This window comes from Protomyctophum bolini (genome assembly GCF_963924005.1).
Source record: "Protomyctophum bolini genome assembly, contig: SCAFFOLD_108, whole genome shotgun sequence".
Taxonomy (NCBI): Eukaryota; Metazoa; Chordata; class Actinopteri; order Myctophiformes; family Myctophidae; genus Protomyctophum; species Protomyctophum bolini.
Genome location: NW_027665563.1, coordinates 72,740 through 89,276, shown reverse-complemented (window position 1 = coordinate 89,276; position 16,537 = coordinate 72,740). Strand labels below are relative to the sequence as shown.

The following is a 16,537-nucleotide window of genomic DNA, read 5'->3' as shown; positions in this document are numbered from 1 at the left end:
GGTAGAATGGAACGATGTTTATAAAACTACCCTAAAAATATGATTTATGTTTATTCAAACTACCCTAAATTAAATACTATTATGAATGTCAAAATAATGTGTTCAAATATATTTTATGTGACCATATTGACGCCTTGTGATGACGAATATGGCACATATTCAAAGTTGTAATATTGTATTATTTATTGACTGGAGAAATGCTCCATTGGTAGTTATTCAAATTAAATATAGGGTAAATGTTTAATATTACAAAATGTAATACTGGGAGTTTATTTTCTAATTATACTGTACAGTATATACAGTACCTGCACCATCAATAAAATGATGAAATGTAGATGCATGCAGTTGGTTCTTGCTGCCAGTATGGGAAAAGAATGGGACTGAAAAGAATCGAATGCACTCATGTTATGTTAAAACAAATTCCTATGTGTGTATACACAAATGGCTAATAAAGGTATCTGAATCTGACATTTCTGATAATTCATAAAATACATCATATTGACTGTTAAAGGTCAGCTTGGTGTACCTGGAATGATTCTTAAAGTATACAAGACATTATATAAAGTATTATACAGATATATGTTATATATATATATATATATATATATATACCAGTCAGGTGGTACTGATGGTCAGTTTGGTGTACCTGGACTTACTTTTTAATTCCATTGTCCTATAATCTATAGAAATACAAAAAACAAGTTGTCTTCATGAACAAAACATTAACATAATGAATGTCTTCCAGATAGTATGTTCATACAGGCTGTCAGTCAACTATGTTTACATGCTCATATTGTTCATACAGGCTGTCAATCTACCACTATGTTTAACATGCTCATATTGATCATACAGGCTGTCAATCTACCACTATGTTTACATGCTCATATTGTCATGTCAGCTCAAAGAGACAAAGGTTTTACATTAATTGGAAATTGGATTTCTTGAATTTATAATTATTGGATGTCCAATGAGCAGGAATACATTTTCTTTCATTTCCTTCTGGTCACATCTTAACACGCTAGTTTAACTTTAAATTATTTTCCATTTGATGTACAATATAATCAAACTGGTAGTTTGAATTGAATGGGAAACCAAACCACAGAAAATAAAGTGTAGAGGAAAGGCCTTTTCACCATCAGCAGTGTAAGGATTGTGAACTGAAACCATTATAAACTAAACTTTTAATATTCAGAGTATTGTCTGGATATATTTATTCTTGTATGAGCCTGTGTTGTCTTTTAACTAGGAGAAACAATAGTTTTTTTCCTGCTGCTGCAGTTGGAAAGAATGACAAAGCAAGCTTGAATCTATAATCTAATTAATTGGCAGTTGCTGCTCTTCAGTGAACAGAAAATAATATGTACAGGTCTGGAGTCTCTGGACATCTAAACTAATATAACGATTAGAAATGATTACGATCAGAATAAAATGAAACCCATTTACCACTTTTATAGCAGGGATTACTATCAGAATAAAACCCATTCAACACCTTTACTGAACAGCTAACTCTATAGGAGTGATTGATATCACAACAAAGAGCTTTAACCTTTTAACAAACACCGCGTTGCAACAACCAAAATGTACTCAAACTAAAATTAAACCAACAGCGCGCGGCGGGAGCCTCCGATGGTCATGTGGAAGCGGTGACCCTTGCCCAGGCCGCGGCTCTTCTTGCCCGCGGACGTCAGGCCGCGCATCTCGCGGTGCTTGTGCACCGCCTTGGTGATCCACTGGGTGTCGGGGTTGCGACGGATGGCCTTGTGGAACGTGTCGATCAGGATCACCTCGAAGAACTTGTAGGTGGAGTCTTCTCCCACCCAGGAGTTGAGCACGTGCAGGCCGCCGCAGTGACGCCCGGCACGCACCTGTTGGAGGAGAGGAAAAGTACAGTGTGAGTTACGACCAATGAGAGGACAGGAAAAACAGTGTCAGTTATACCTCTCATGGAATAAATAAAACATTTAATCTCAAGACCGATAACGTAATGAGGTTTTAGGCCGACCAGCTGAAGAACTCATGACATTTTGTGTGAGACCATTCGTGTTTCTGAGAGATGTTTCTATTCTATTGCTATCACGTCAAATACTCTTTCATCTTAAAATAACTAATGACCGAAAATATAGCTGATCTACAAGCTAGATCTGCCGTTCTCGCTGCGCAGCAGCATGGAGTCACAGAAGACCTGCTGGTTTTCTCTGGAATCCAAATGAGTGAAATCAGTCGTGGCGAATGAGAACTGTAATCCATGCAAGGATGGATAAAATCTTTCAAAGCCTATCCTTTTATCAATGCCTAAGGAAGATAGGATTACAAAAACACCTCATCAGCAGCCCTCTACAACCAGCTAGTGCTGCACAATTAATCTGATTGAGATTGAGATCTAGATTAATTTCTAAATGTGAGCCAGAATGGTGCAGCACTGGTTGGCTGTCCAATTCATTTAGTTATTCTTGTATGTATTAATGTAGTAGTTATGACTCCAGGTGGCACATTTCTTTATGTAGTAATGTTTAGCAAATACAGTGCAGCCATGCAACCAGCACGCCCCGATACGAAGAAATACACAATGTCAATTACACTTCTATAGGAAGACAGGAATAATACTGTCAGTTACACTTCTATAGGAAGACAGGAAAAATACTGTCAGTTACACTTCTATAGGAAGACAGGAAAAATACTGTCAGTTACACTTCTATAGGAAGACAGGAAAAATACTGTCAGTTACACTTCTATAGGAAGACAGGAAAAATACTGTCAGTTACACTTCTATAGGAAGACAGGAGAAATACTGTCAGTTACACTTCTATAGGAAGACAGGAAAAATACTGTCAGTTACACTTCTATAGGAAGACAGGAGAAATACTGTCAGTTACACTTCTATAGGAAGACAGGAAAAATACTGTCAGTTACACTTCTATAGGAAGACAGGAAAAATACTGTCAGTTACACTTCTTTAGGAAGACAGGAAAAATACTGTCAGTTACACTTCTATAGGAAGACAGGAAAAATACTGTCAGTTACACTTCTATAGGAAGACAGGAGAAATACTGTCAGTTACACTTCTATAGGAAGACAGGAAAAATACTGTCAGTTACACTTCTATAGGAAGACAGGAAAAATACTGTCAAACACCTTGACATGAACCTTCTACAACCAGCACGCTCCTATAGAACCACAGGAATAACACAGAATGTCAGTTACTCTTGCCCACCATGGGCTCTGTGCACAACCAGCCCCACACAGACAGTCCCATGGGCTCTGTGCACAACCAGCCCCACACAGACAGTCCCATGGGCTCTGTGCACAACCAGCCCCACACAGACAGTCCCATGGGCTCTGTGCACAACCAGCCCCACACAGACAGTCCCATGGGCTCTGTACACAACCAGCCCCATACAGACAGTCCCATGGGCTCTGTGCACAACCAGCCCCACACAGACAGTCCCATGGGCTCTGTGGACAACCAGCCCCACACAGACAGTCCCATGGGCTCTGTACACAACCAGCCCCACACAGACAGTCCCATGGGCTCTGTGCACAACCAGCCCCCACAGCAACAGTCCCATGGGCTCTGTGCACAACCAGTCCCCACAGCAACAGTCCCCTGCACTCCAGCTTCAGAGCCATTCAAATAAAGCTATGGGAAAATGAAGCCAACGGGAAATGGAATACTTTTCATCGGTTCAATATTCATAACACCTTATTAAAGCACTTCCACAAAAACTAAATCTACAAATCTAATCTCATCTGCAAAAGTAGCAAAAGCTGAAATTCTACAAGCTCACACTGTCAAAATGTGACACACTGAGCTTGTAGATCCGCTATAGAAATAGAAATTTGAAGATTAGTTTAGTGACCAGCAGCAGCGATTTGACTGAAGGTCAGCTCGTAGCCACAATTAAACCACTACCTTTTATTTCCCCAACGTTTTGACACAATACAGGTTTATATAATGTAGAATATAAGAACTATATTCTGTCGAAACGTGTGCAACAGTTTTACACCATTCTCCTACATCACAGGCTGCTGTTCCATCGTGTTATGCTGCGTTCACACAGGCAGATATAAAGCTCTGTATATTTGTAAACCAGCTCAATGTTTTGTAACTTTGCATCTTCATGTCGATGGCTTCCAATTTCCATTAAAAATGAGCCGCAGTTTTGCAAGTTGCAACTCTAGATATTCTTTTATAATGGATGAATCAATTCTTCACCCCTGTGTCAATCATCTAATGTGATCCTGGGCTCTACACACCCTCCGCCAACCTGGGGAGAGCAACGGACTTAACTCAACAGAGAGAGAGAGACAACACTAACATAGCACTACTGAAATAATTAAACGTGTGGTAACCTGAAAGTGACACGCACGCACACACGCACGCATGTCACACAATGCCACAAACCCGTTGAATAGTACTAGAAGTACGTCTAACGCCACGCGTTGACGCAGAAACCTGTGGCCTGTAGAATGATGTTACCATAGGTGTCTCACAGGAGTTTCATAATCCTAGGGTCACCTCATTCGACAGGGCACGTGTCCGACTCCGTGGTGGCATTGTGTAGGAGCGTGGTGCGTGGAGTTCTCTCAATTATATATATAGATATACCTGGTGGCCCCCTCCAGTGAGGCCTCAAACACATTGAATAGTATCTACCTGGTGGCCCCCGGCCCCTCCAGTGAGGCCTCAAACACATTGAATAGTATCTACCTGGTGGCCCCCGGCCCCTCCAGTGAGGCCTCAAACACATTGAATAGTATCTACCTGGTGGCCCCCGGCCCCTCCAGTGAGGCCTCGAACACAGCGTGGTGGAGCTGCATGGTCTGGGGTGTGAAGGTGACCACTGCAAAGGCGTGCCGGAGACAGATCAAACACTTCCAGACTGCGGGACGACTGTAGAGAAGAACGGACAACTTTAAGAAGCTGCTACCCCTAAAGAAATCCACTTAATATACCCACCAGTAGGATAACAGCCCCGAAGCCAAACAATGTGACTGCATTGGATAATATCTCATAAAGCTCTCTGTCTAATGGATGATTTGTACTGGTGTCTCACACAGAAAATAGCTGTTCTACAAGGTCCAGCTTGTAGATTTTTTATTTTCAGTGCGAGACACGGTGTGCAACCATCTATGAAGACCTGGAATGCATCTCTGTCACCTTAGCTTTTAACCACTTTTAACCATTATTTTTTTAAACTTAAGCTAACGAAAAATAGCAGATCTACAAGCTCGTAGATCTGCTATTGTTTTTGAAAAATCATGAAAATGTGGCGCAAGTCTTTCACAGCAAACGTTTTTAACTCAAATCTTTGCTTCTGGGGGTCCCTGACACAAACTTAGAAGACATTTTGTAGAATCTGGTCTCAGGTCTCAATGGCTTACGCCCTACCTTTGTATTGAGCGGCTTGATGGCGAGGCTGAGCAGGCAGGGCACCTTGCCACTGTTGGTGAGCTTGAAGCGGGCCTGGGCCGAGCGACCCACCAGAACATTGTTGAAGATGAAGCGGTTGTCGTCCAGGGCGTAGATACCTTCGGCGCTGCGGAACTCCTCCGCGGTCAGCAGGCTGCTACTACGACACAGACGGTGTTCCTCAAAGATAGAGCCCAGGTCTCCCCCGATCCCTGGAGAAGCAGAGAGAGAGATAATTTTTTAATTTTAAATAAAGAATGTTTTAAACATATATATTAATGTTATACTATCTGTAAACAATTGTAAGTATTGCCTTTGTTAAATGTTAAATGTTTGTCTGTGTCGGACCCCAGGAAGACTAGCTTTTGTCAAGGCAAAAGCTAATGGGGATCCTAATAAACAATAAACAATAAAATCTTAGTGTTTGCCAATTATTTGGGGGCCCACTCGCAGCCCACGTGTTGAATACGTGAGAATAACTTGACACAGCAGTATAGCACTACACACACACACACACACACACCTGGCACGCAGACTTCGGCTGGTCCTTTGGGTCCCGGTCACTGATGTCCACGGACAGACACTCGCTCCAGTCGCCCACCTGCTCCGCCCCACTGGCCAAAGAGCATTGATCACGCCTCCAGGTCTTTAGTTTACTCAAGTTAGGGAATAAGACCTGATACTTAAGACACGCAAAATACAGCCCAATAAATCATAAGTGATGAGACCTTTTTTTTTGCAAAAACAAAAACGGAAAAGATCTGTTTATAAAAATACCCGCCTGTATACAGTACGTGTGGACAAAGCCTAAATCTTTGCGTTGATTGATCGAGACAAAAAGACAGAGGATGTTCACATCGATTCAAATCAAACATTTGAATGACAATTATTTTATATATACAAAATGTTCTCATTTGAATGAGGGACACATTACAAATTCTACGTAGGCTACTAATACTACAAAAACTGGTGTCAGTGATGCCATATTGATCCCCAAAACAACGTGCGCTGACCTGGAGAAGACTGACTGGATGGAAACCTTGACTGGAATGATGGCTATGGTCTCTCCTTTCTCCCCGATGCTTGGCTCAATCACCTGCAGAAGAGAACGTTTGAACACAAGCTCATACAGTAGTACAGGCATGGGATTCAACACAAATAAACGGCACTTGATGGAACCACCAACTTTTATTTCTTCCTTCATTTTTTCTGTGCCACGAGAGTGGCAGCAGAGTGTAGGTAAACCCTGCCAGGGGTTTTTGCCTCTATTTGGTCATCTTAATTTTCGGTTTCCCGGCCTGGAGACTACCATTGTAATGATCGGCTATTATTAACGTTAGCTCACGTCGTAGTTTCAGAGATACGAGGCATTGAAAATCCTACTTTGACTGGTAAAGGGGCGGGGGGACGAATACGTAGCTGGCAGATAACGTCTCATACACTGGCGTATTCAAATGTTTTGGACTGGTAATGGATATAGATTCAGAATGTAACGATGCGTGGTGACCGTGTATGCCCTTTTCTCTCCCTGATTTTGGGCGGGAACCTTTTGGTGTTTTAAGGATTCTGTTCTACTTTAGGTATTGAAAAATAGCAGATCTACAAGCTCACCGAGCACCAAGTGGTGCGCTCCGAGCTTGTAGGTCTGCTATTTTTTAAAAGTCGTGAAAATGTGGCGCAAGTCTTTGAATATATATTTCAGAGATTTGTACTAAAATATTGGCTTCTGGGGGGTCCCTGGAACTACATGGGGGTCCGTGGCCCAATAGAGATAATTCTGGGGGTCCTTCACATGAAAAAGGTTGAGCACCACTGACATAGAAACATGGGTTTTTCAGAAAAATGTTAGGATTTAGAAGCCTTTTTTATCGACCTCAGTCCAAAATGGGTTAAAACATTGTCCATCAGCAACATAATAAATTCAAACCTGGCACCGCAGAACAGGCTGATCTTTGAGCGAGACCTCCTTGTGGTGCTTGAAGAGAACCTGCACTGCCGTGGACCTCTCTGTGGGCATCAGGGTGCCGTGAAGGGGCGTAACGGTGAAGATGGAGGCCCAGTTTGGCTGAGACGGGTCAGGGTCACATTTTTCATGGATCCCTTAATTTAGTTTTGTATTATTATAATTTCAAAAAAACATTCACAAAAAGTATTTTCATGGATAATAAACAAAATTTAAACTTTTTTTCATTAATTGAATGAATGTTTAATTTAAGCTTATTCACTTTGTGGATACAGGTGCATCATGTTATTGACTGTTCCAACTCACTTGTAAGCTATTTCATATTTGCCTTTGTTCTTCAGGTTGACAAACCGCTTCACCTCTTCAGACACCTTGGTGGTTCCAAAGTCCAGGCCGCCGTTCGCTCCTGCATGGGTCAGGAGGAATTTAAATGACATGCAGCTCCAAATATTACCCTTACTTTGTTAGATTTCATATAGTACACATTTTATAATGTGTGTGTGTGTGTGTGTGTGTGTGTGTGTGTGTGTGTGTCTTTCTGACCACTGGCATAATGCCCAACGTCAGCTTCTTAAGTCTGCCTTTGCGGCAGATTCTGCCAATGCTTTTCAATGGGAACGGAGCGGTAAAGAGGTTAAAACCCTCTGCTCAAAGAAAAATGAAGCTATTAAGAGTGGCAACAAAGAGGCTTTTAAATTAGCCAGGTATGACTTTTGAGCATGCTGTGAAAAAAGCTGAAGCCAAATATAATGACATGACCGTGCATATAAGTCTGCAAGACAAACTACGTGCCAACGTCACCAAGGGCGTTTGGCAAGGGATGCAAATCATCACAGCGTATAAAGGCAGCCGCCGAGCTCCCTGATAGATTGAACCAATTCTATTGTAGATTCGACATGCCCAGCGATGTCCATCCCAGTGAAACAGCAGTTAGTATAGATTCTCACCTTCTGCAGGATGCAGAAGGTGATTGCCGACCCCTCCCACCCTGCCTGCTCTCTTTTCGCACCCCCTGCCCTCAGGTAAGAGACCGCTGCAGTCTCTAAAGTGCAATAACTCTCGCTTTAAAAATAGCACTTATCTCGAGGCTGTGCACCTCCTGAATGCTGACCCTCTTTTCGCTCGCACTTTACAGCGTGAAGCTGCTTTGTAATACGACAAACTGCGATGAATTTATTTATTCAACATGAATTGTAACATTTTGCATTCTACTTATTTATTGGTCCCCCTCATATGATTTGTACTTTTGTATCTTGTTCTACCGTCTGAATATGTGTCTTTTTGTATGTCTGTTTTAGTGCACTGAAACAAATTCCAATCAACTCTGTTGACATGGCAATAAAATCTTGAATCTTGAATCTTGTCCCCATTGAAAAGTAGTGTCAGAATCCGGTATAAAGGCAGAATTAAAGATCGATGTGACTGCACCCTAAAGGACAAATTTTAAGCCCAAATAATATTATGTGTGTACAGCGTGACCAGAGCATAGCAAGTGTTTAAGTATGATCTTTAATGTTCTCGGGGGTCAACAAAAAAGCCATTGCTCGCCTACAAATAGTACAAAATTATGCAGCGAGACTGCTGACAAACACGAGGAGGCGTGGAACACATCACTCCAATAGAATTGATTTTAAGATTTTATTGACAACTTTGACAACTACCTACATCTCGGCCATGCTAAAGCCATACAACCCAGCGTGTACCCTCAGATCGTTGGGTAGGGGTCTCCTGACTCCCATAAAAAACAAACTCGTCACCATGGGTGACCGGCCTTCGCAGCCACCATATCTGTGGAACGCCCTACCCCAGAACCTGAGGCTCTTTTTAAATCACTGTTAAAAACCCATCTGTTCACAAAGGCTTTCCCCTAGATTAATTTTATTGTTTTTGCTATGTGGTGTTTTATTTTATTGCTTCTGTGTACTGCAGTCACGATTTATTGTTGTTGTTTTGTGCCTCTAAGCTGGTGTACTGCATTTTTACGTTCCATTGTAAAGCATTTTGTTTTGAACAGTGCTTCATAAATAAAGTTTATTAGTATTAATAATTGGTAAGTTGTGACCATAACTACCTTTAGGAAAGGCGATGTCCAGAGCTACAGCAATGATCTGCATGTTCTCAGTGTGCACGATCCCAAGAATGTTCTCCATATCTGACACCTGAGGCACAATATGCACACGCACACGCACACGCACACATTAATGAAATTACCTATTTGTATCTACCTTTAAGGTGGTTGCACACTGAAGCGTTTTGCCGATCCGAAAGTAGTAGGCTATCACTAGCTGTCAGCCTGTCGCCAACACCCCACTACTAGACAGCCGCAGAAAACGGATAAAAGATCGACCCCCGTCCGAACAAAAAACTTTATATACTGTAGGACAAAATATTCGGCGGCAGTGTGCAAACGCGATTGACATAAAGTAAGGTTGTTTTTTATTTGTTTACGTCCTCTGAAATTCAAGCCGATATTCATCCAAAAAAAACCAGTGTGCAAACACCTTTAGAGTGTTATTCAATGAAAAAAGATGCCATGTATTATTACCAAAGTTTTTTTGGTAATACATTATTTTGGGAGCATTCAAAACAGTGTGCAGACTCCCTCCTTCTATTTAGTTCATACACAGGCAACTGGTGGGCGGGGGACACTTGCGCCCCCCCCACCTTCACTCAATGTGGCCCTCAGGTTAATTAATATCAGAATACTGATATATTATTGATTTTCAAAAATGGCCCGCTTTTAATTACTTCAGTCTAAATTAGTAGCTTAATGAGTAGAATTAAAATGTTAGTCTTTTTTATGGCCAATGTATTAACCTATGGACGGTCGCACAGATACTCCCACATGTATTTTGTGAGTTGCACAGATGAAGTTATGGAGCATTTGCGTCCAAAATGTGCACAATTCTGAGCTCTGGCTTGAGAAAACTCATGACTTTTGCAACCTGTGATGTTGTGAGCTTGTAGATTAGCTGTTGTGAGTTTATCGATTAGCTGTTGTGAGCTTGTAGATTAGCTGTTTTCGCCGAAGCGAGCACTTCTCCCCAAAAGCATGTTTTTGCAACAAACGTTTGAAATTTCCGCATTTGCGGCGCCCCCTATGGCTGAAAATGTAATTGCTTGGGGCTCTCCGTTGATGTAGGTGGAAGAGCAAAAAGTGTGTTTTGAAGAAAATTCAAAATGGCGGAAAAATCTATCCTGACGCAAATAGGCGTGGCCTATATGGGGGGAGAACATGTGAGGGTACCTACCCTAGGTCCCACGGGGGGGGGGGGGGGGGACATGTACTAACCTTGCTGTAATAGAACCCATAGGCCAGGACAGCGCCTGTCCCGGCCAGCAGTCCTGCCAGGGCATGCCTCCAGGTGGTGGCGCTGTGGTTCCACTGGTACTGTTGTTGACCTCCTGAACTGTGGTTGTGCTGCTCAGTGCTGCCCCTGCTGGAGTGGAGGTCTGCTGCAGCCCAGGCGCCGGGAGCCAGACGTACGGGATTTCTAGGGGGACACACACAACACCTTTAAGTCCAGGGGTCCTTGGGGGTTCCAGGGGGTCCCCAGTAGTTAACACACAACACCTTTAAGTCCAGGGGTCCTTGGGGGTTCCAGGGGGTCCCCAGGAATAGTAGTTAACACACACCACCATGGGACATTTAACATATTGATGACAGTTTGCAGAACGGGTTCATTGGGTTCATTTCAAACTAAATCAAGTCAACACAAAAACTGTTATTGTTGACGCTCCACACAATGGTTTACAACACGGTCCACCATGTTCAATTCATCACATTTACAAATATACACTTTGAGCTCAGACTTTACGGGGGCCAGTGTGGAATTGCAGCCATCTGTAGGTTCAGTTTTTTTTTTTTTTTATATATATTTTTTATCCCACGATTTTGTAACCCATTTTTCACCCCTGTGTCAATCATCTACTGTGAACCTGGGCTCTACACACCCTCCGCCAACCTGGGGAGAGCAACGGACTTGAACTCATGCTTCCTTCATGCCTGAGTGTCCAAGTTGCTCCTTTTACACCTGACAGGGGGGAGTTTCCCTGGTTGGACGTAGCACGTGGAAGGAACACGTTATTCCAACCAGTTCCTTTCCCCTCCATCAGGCGGGGGGGGAGGCAGTTTAGAGACCAGGATTACTGCATGTTTTTGTGAGGGTACCTAGGAGAAGGTTCAGTTTTGAAGGAGTCTAGGGATTCAAATGTTCTTTTTTCTTTGTGGCTTTAGTCTTTTTTTTTCTATTTATTTTTGAATAGAGGGATAGGGTGACAGTAGGGGGAGAGATAAGGGGGGGGGAGAGATAAGGGGGGGGGGGGGTGCCTGGACCGCTGAGCCACGGCCCATGCCGGGATTCACATGTCTTAATGGCTGTTGGTAGGGCGTTCCACACTTTAGTGGCAGCGGGCGGCTGTGGCTCAGGAGGTAGAGCAGGTCGTCCAATGATCCCTGGGTCGGCGGTTCGAATCCCGGCTCCTCCTCCTGTCCACATGTCAAAGTGTCCTTGAGCAAGACACTGAACCCCACCCTGTCTCCAATGAGTCGGTCGGTGTGAGCTCGCCACCGTCGGTGTGTGAATGTGTGAAGTGAGGACGCTGGCGTCGACTGTTCACCGCTTCACCTCCCAATGTATGAATGAATGAACCGTTGTAAAGCAATTTGAGCACTTGGAAAAGTAATAAAGTAATAAAAGGGGACGATAACAGTCAGTAATTCAGAAGCTGGTCTGATAAAACATTTAGGAGAAGTTCCTATTTTGCTCCTGTTGTGAGATAACTCACCAATAGCTAGCCTGAGACTGGCTGTATTTCACACACTGAGTCAATCTAGACTAGAGGATGTCCTTGTATCAACTCTGACCTTTGGGCAGGTCATTCATCGCGTGACTAAAATGCACGTTACTGTGTGTGGATCACAGGACAACACTGTGGTGACCAGATGTCCCGCTTAGCGTGGGACAGTCCCTCATTTACAATACTTTCCAGGCGTCCCACAAATTGAGACCCTAGCTGTCCCACATTGTGACTAACAGGCATCAGTGTTCACATTGAGACCCCGTCTGTCCCACATTGTGACTGACAGGCATCAGTGTTCACATTGAGACCCTGTCTGTCCCACATTGTGACTGACAGGCATCAGTGTTTGCATTGAGACCCTGTCTGTCCCACATTGTGACTGACAGGCGTCAGTGTTCACATTGAGACCCTGTCTGTCCCACATTGTGACTGACAGGCATCAGTGTTCACATTGAGACCCTGTCTGTCCCACATTGTGACTGACAGGCGTCAGTGTTCAAATTGAGACCCTGTCTGTCCCACATTGTGACTGACAGGCATCAGTGTTCACATTGAGACCCTGTCTGTCCCACATTGTGACTGACAGGCATCAGTGTTCACATTGAGACCCTGTCTGTCCCACATTGTGACTGACAGGCATCAGTGTTCAAATGCCCTAATAGTTAGTCCCCTAATAGTTGTCTTTCTGTTGTAAAGGACTCTCATTCTCTCTTTTCCTGCATTATATATTTTTAAGCCTATTAAAATAACATGAGAAATATCCCCTAAACTTTAGGGCCTAAAGGGCCTAGGCTATACTACCAAGACGGCTATCTCACCCATGACCAAAATTAGCATTTTTAAACAAAATGTGAGACTCCAGAATGGATTAATAACACAATGATAGTCCTATGGTTGAATATGACATTATGGAATTAAATATCAAGTTGTCTCACACAAATGAACAGTTTGGTTCTGGGGTTCTGTTCACCCTAGACAACACATACTGTACTGTAATGAACAGTTTGGTTCTGGGGTTCTGTTCACCCTAGACAACACATACTGTACTGTAATGAACAGTTTGGTTCTGGGGTTCTGTTCACCCTAGACAACACATACTGTACATCATCATAATCATTTTTTCGACCGCGGTCGAGATCATGGATTTCACAATATCACGCCAGACTTCCCGGTCCTTCATTGCCATCCCCAGTTCCTGCTTTACTGATGCATGTGTCGCCTATAGCGATGACATCAGGGAACGACAGTTTTCTATAACTCTGGTCTGCTTCGAGGCAGGACTCCAGAGAAGAAGGGAAGATATAACCTCATTGTCAGCTCTGTGGCGGTGGCCGGCAAACTGTGTTCTTCTGGATCGGACTAGTGAAGAAACACGGGGAAGGTTGCCGAATATTAGATTAGTCGATGCTCTTCCAAGACAGATTTTGCGCTCTCATTAGAAGGCGGGTGTAAGTGCCATTTCTCTAGTACACATACAATTATATAACAGCCCCCTTTATTACCTTTGTATAAGTCTGACAAGACTGGGACTTTGTGGTCCCAGTCTTGTCAGCCGTTGACAGTGTCTGTCTGTCTGTCTGTATAATGTTACTGTACCTGTGTGTATTGTTGTTGTTACTGTACCTGTGTGTATTGTTGTTGTTACTGTACCTGTGTATTGTTGAGCGGTCCCAGTCTTGTCAGCCGTTGACAGTGTCTGAGACGCAGCATTGCATTGGTGTTCTGGAGGAGGAAAGACACAGTAAGTAGTAGTAGTAGTAGTAGTAGTAGTAGTAGTAGTAGACCTAGGGTTAGGTGTTCTGGAGGAGGAAAGACACAGTAAGTAGTAGTAGTAGTAGTAGTAGTAGTAGTAGACCTAGGGTTAGGTGTTCTGGAGGAGGAAAGACACAGTAAGTAGTAGTAGTAGTAGTAGTAGTAGTAGTAGACCTAGGGTTAGGTGTTCTGGAGGAGGAAAGATACAGTAAGTAGTAGTAGTAGTAGCAGTAGTAGACCTAGGGTTAGGTGTTCTGGAGGAGGAAAGACACAGTAATAGTAGTAGTAGTAGTAGTAGCAGTAGTAGACCTAGGGTTAGGTGTTCTGGAGGAGGAAAGACACAGTAGTGTAGTGTAATTATCTAACCTTTGCTTTGAGACCAATAGGGTTTAAAGCTGCCAAAATTCAAATGAAAAAACTGAAAGTAAATTGAAATAAGATAAATGCTTTTTCATTTTCAGATCATTAACGCATTTCTTGAGACAAAAATAAATCTAAAATGCAATAGCATTTACATTTAATCTACAGATGTGCTCATTCTATGACACAATTAAAATGATTAAAAAAAAAGATCATTTGATTTTCATGCCATTTCATTTGAATTTTGGCAGCTTTATGCTTCCATAGTTTTAAAATGGAAGATGCTTCTAATCATGTTATTCTATTCTGCTACTTGGACCAATTTAAACTAGTCAAAGACTCTTCATTCCATTGTTAGTTTGACCACTTTAAATACTCTAAAATAACCATTGAGTGTGAAAAGATATCCATAAATGTCATGGTTTATGACTATACAACAGGCTATGAAATATGAAATACTGGTAACAGGTTGGTTATGAAGTCTAAACGTTAACCCTGCCCCTAACGTCGAGAAAGCAACCTTGGTGCCTTTAAATCACTCTTACCGTGTACAAATGTGACCTCTCCTATTCTGCCTGCTGTCTCATCAAAGATTGACACGAGTCCAGGTTGGAGCAGTTGATAGAGTGTGGTTTATTCACCTGAGAATGCACAATTGCACAACCACAGCTCAGACACAGTAACACATCTGGTCATCTCCCTCAGTATGGAGTTCCTCTGTACTGACATAGTGATCGTATAGTGGTTATATTGTTTTTACATAGTCTGACAAAAATACAAAATACAAACATTCCCTAAATACATGAATTCAAGTACAGCAGAATAATTCCCCTCTAAAACTCAATTTTTATGTACAGTAAGTAACATGAACATTAGTGCCACATACTGAAATAAATGCAAAAGTAACAACAATATCACACAGCTGCACAGAACATACCTGAGAATGCACAATTGGGACACACAACCACAGCTCAGACATAACACATCTGGTCATCTCCTGTTCAGACACAACATACTCCATGTCAGTGAATTCTCATGTAACACAGGTTACACAGCACAGCTAACATGCTAACCGTTTTGTAAACAATGAAATAAGAAATGTCATATCATGAAATACAAAAACGAGTGTTACTGAATAACTTTATGTAAACATATCTGGCCACTTATATGAAGCATAGATGTTTGTAATTAATTTGTTTGTGCCTGAGCAAACAGGAGACCATCTTACCTTCAGTATGGAGTTCCTCTGTACTGAGGAGTACCCACAATGCAACACAACATCTTCAAGATATGTCCCTGACAACAACATATGTATGTCGGCCCCCGAGTGGGTCCGTTTGTCCATAGGCCTACACTCGTTACAGACCCATAGTCATGTTGAACTTTAAGTTATGGTTTATATTGTAAATACATATTGTTTGGTGCACTTTTAAACAGCCGTGTGTCTTCCTCCTTTTGTTATGGCCTAAGAGCCAGGTCATAACAATAGTGATCTGCGAGCTACAGTCGCAATAACTTTAGTTTTACTGTTTTAAGTCCAGATACATTTCATAATTTATAAACCAATGAGAGGTTGTGATAATGTTGGGTTTCTAGTGCAATATAGTTGCTAGGCAAACCTCTGCTCCCACCTAGTGGCCGGCTTTTGCACTGCGACTGTCCTGTAACATAACTAAACTACACAAATCTAATTCATATAATATTATTACGTGAAAATAAAATGACTAATCTCTAGAGCTCTGCAGTGACAAGTCATTCAATTCAGCCACCAGTAATTAAAAAGTCAATATAAATGCATTTAAATCAAATGTATTATTGCATCCTTAAAGAGACAATTTCCATTTCTGATTCTAGTTATATCAATTCATTAATTTATGGGTAATTTGAGTGGTGAACTATAGCCTACATTTTTGTCATCCGAATATGCTATGCCTGCTTATTTCTACTGCCTGGTATAGTGTTTCAACTGTCAATGGGAATTACCAATATTATATATATATATATTAAATCACTGCATGCTGGGCGGCGGTGATTCAGCGGTAGAGTGGGCTGGATGGTAACCGCAAGGTTGCCAGTTTGAACCCTGTGGTGCTCCCCCAGAGTTAGTGTCGAAGTGTCCCTGAGCAAGACTCTGAACCCCTAATAATTGCTCCTGATGTGCAGGTTGGTGCCTTGCATGGTTTCCTCCGCCATCGCATCGGTGTGTGAATGTATGGGTGAATGTAATGCACAATCTATTTTTTTAAATA

General features: G+C 42.3%; 1 protein-coding gene across 5 annotated transcripts; it reads right to left on the bottom strand.

The window, feature by feature from the left end:
- Nucleotides 1-1,434: 1,434 nt before the first annotated feature.
- On the bottom strand, nt 1,435-15,276 carry LOC308312242 (uncharacterized protein). 5 transcript variants are annotated; one of them, XR_013963755.1, is made up of 11 exons: nt 15,226-15,276; nt 14,834-14,929; nt 13,827-13,898; nt 10,666-10,867; nt 9,445-9,532; nt 7,680-7,779; nt 7,338-7,510; nt 6,424-6,506; nt 5,934-6,056; nt 5,390-5,622; nt 4,762-4,891 (listed from the first exon to the last, which is right to left on the bottom strand). XR_013963755.1 is itself a non-coding variant. In XM_080794620.1 (10 exons), the coding sequence occupies exons 7-10, from the start codon at nt 7,425-7,427 to the stop codon at nt 1,781-1,783; spliced, it is 387 nt and encodes a 128-aa protein (XP_080650746.1). In that variant the 5' UTR covers nt 7,428-7,510; nt 7,680-7,779; nt 9,445-9,532; nt 10,666-10,867; nt 13,827-13,898; nt 14,834-14,929; nt 15,226-15,276; the 3' UTR covers nt 1,435-1,780. The 5 variants fall into 5 exon arrangements, 4 of the variants coding, with proteins under 4 accessions (XP_080650746.1, XP_080650748.1, XP_080650747.1 ...); XM_080794620.1 differs by lacking the exons at nt 5,390-5,622; nt 5,934-6,056 and adding an exon at nt 1,435-1,865 and having other exon boundaries at nt 4,763-4,891; XM_080794622.1 differs by lacking the exons at nt 7,338-7,510; nt 7,680-7,779 and adding an exon at nt 1,435-1,865 and having other exon boundaries at nt 4,763-4,891; nt 5,934-6,092.
- Nucleotides 15,277-16,537: the final 1,261 nt, after the last annotated feature.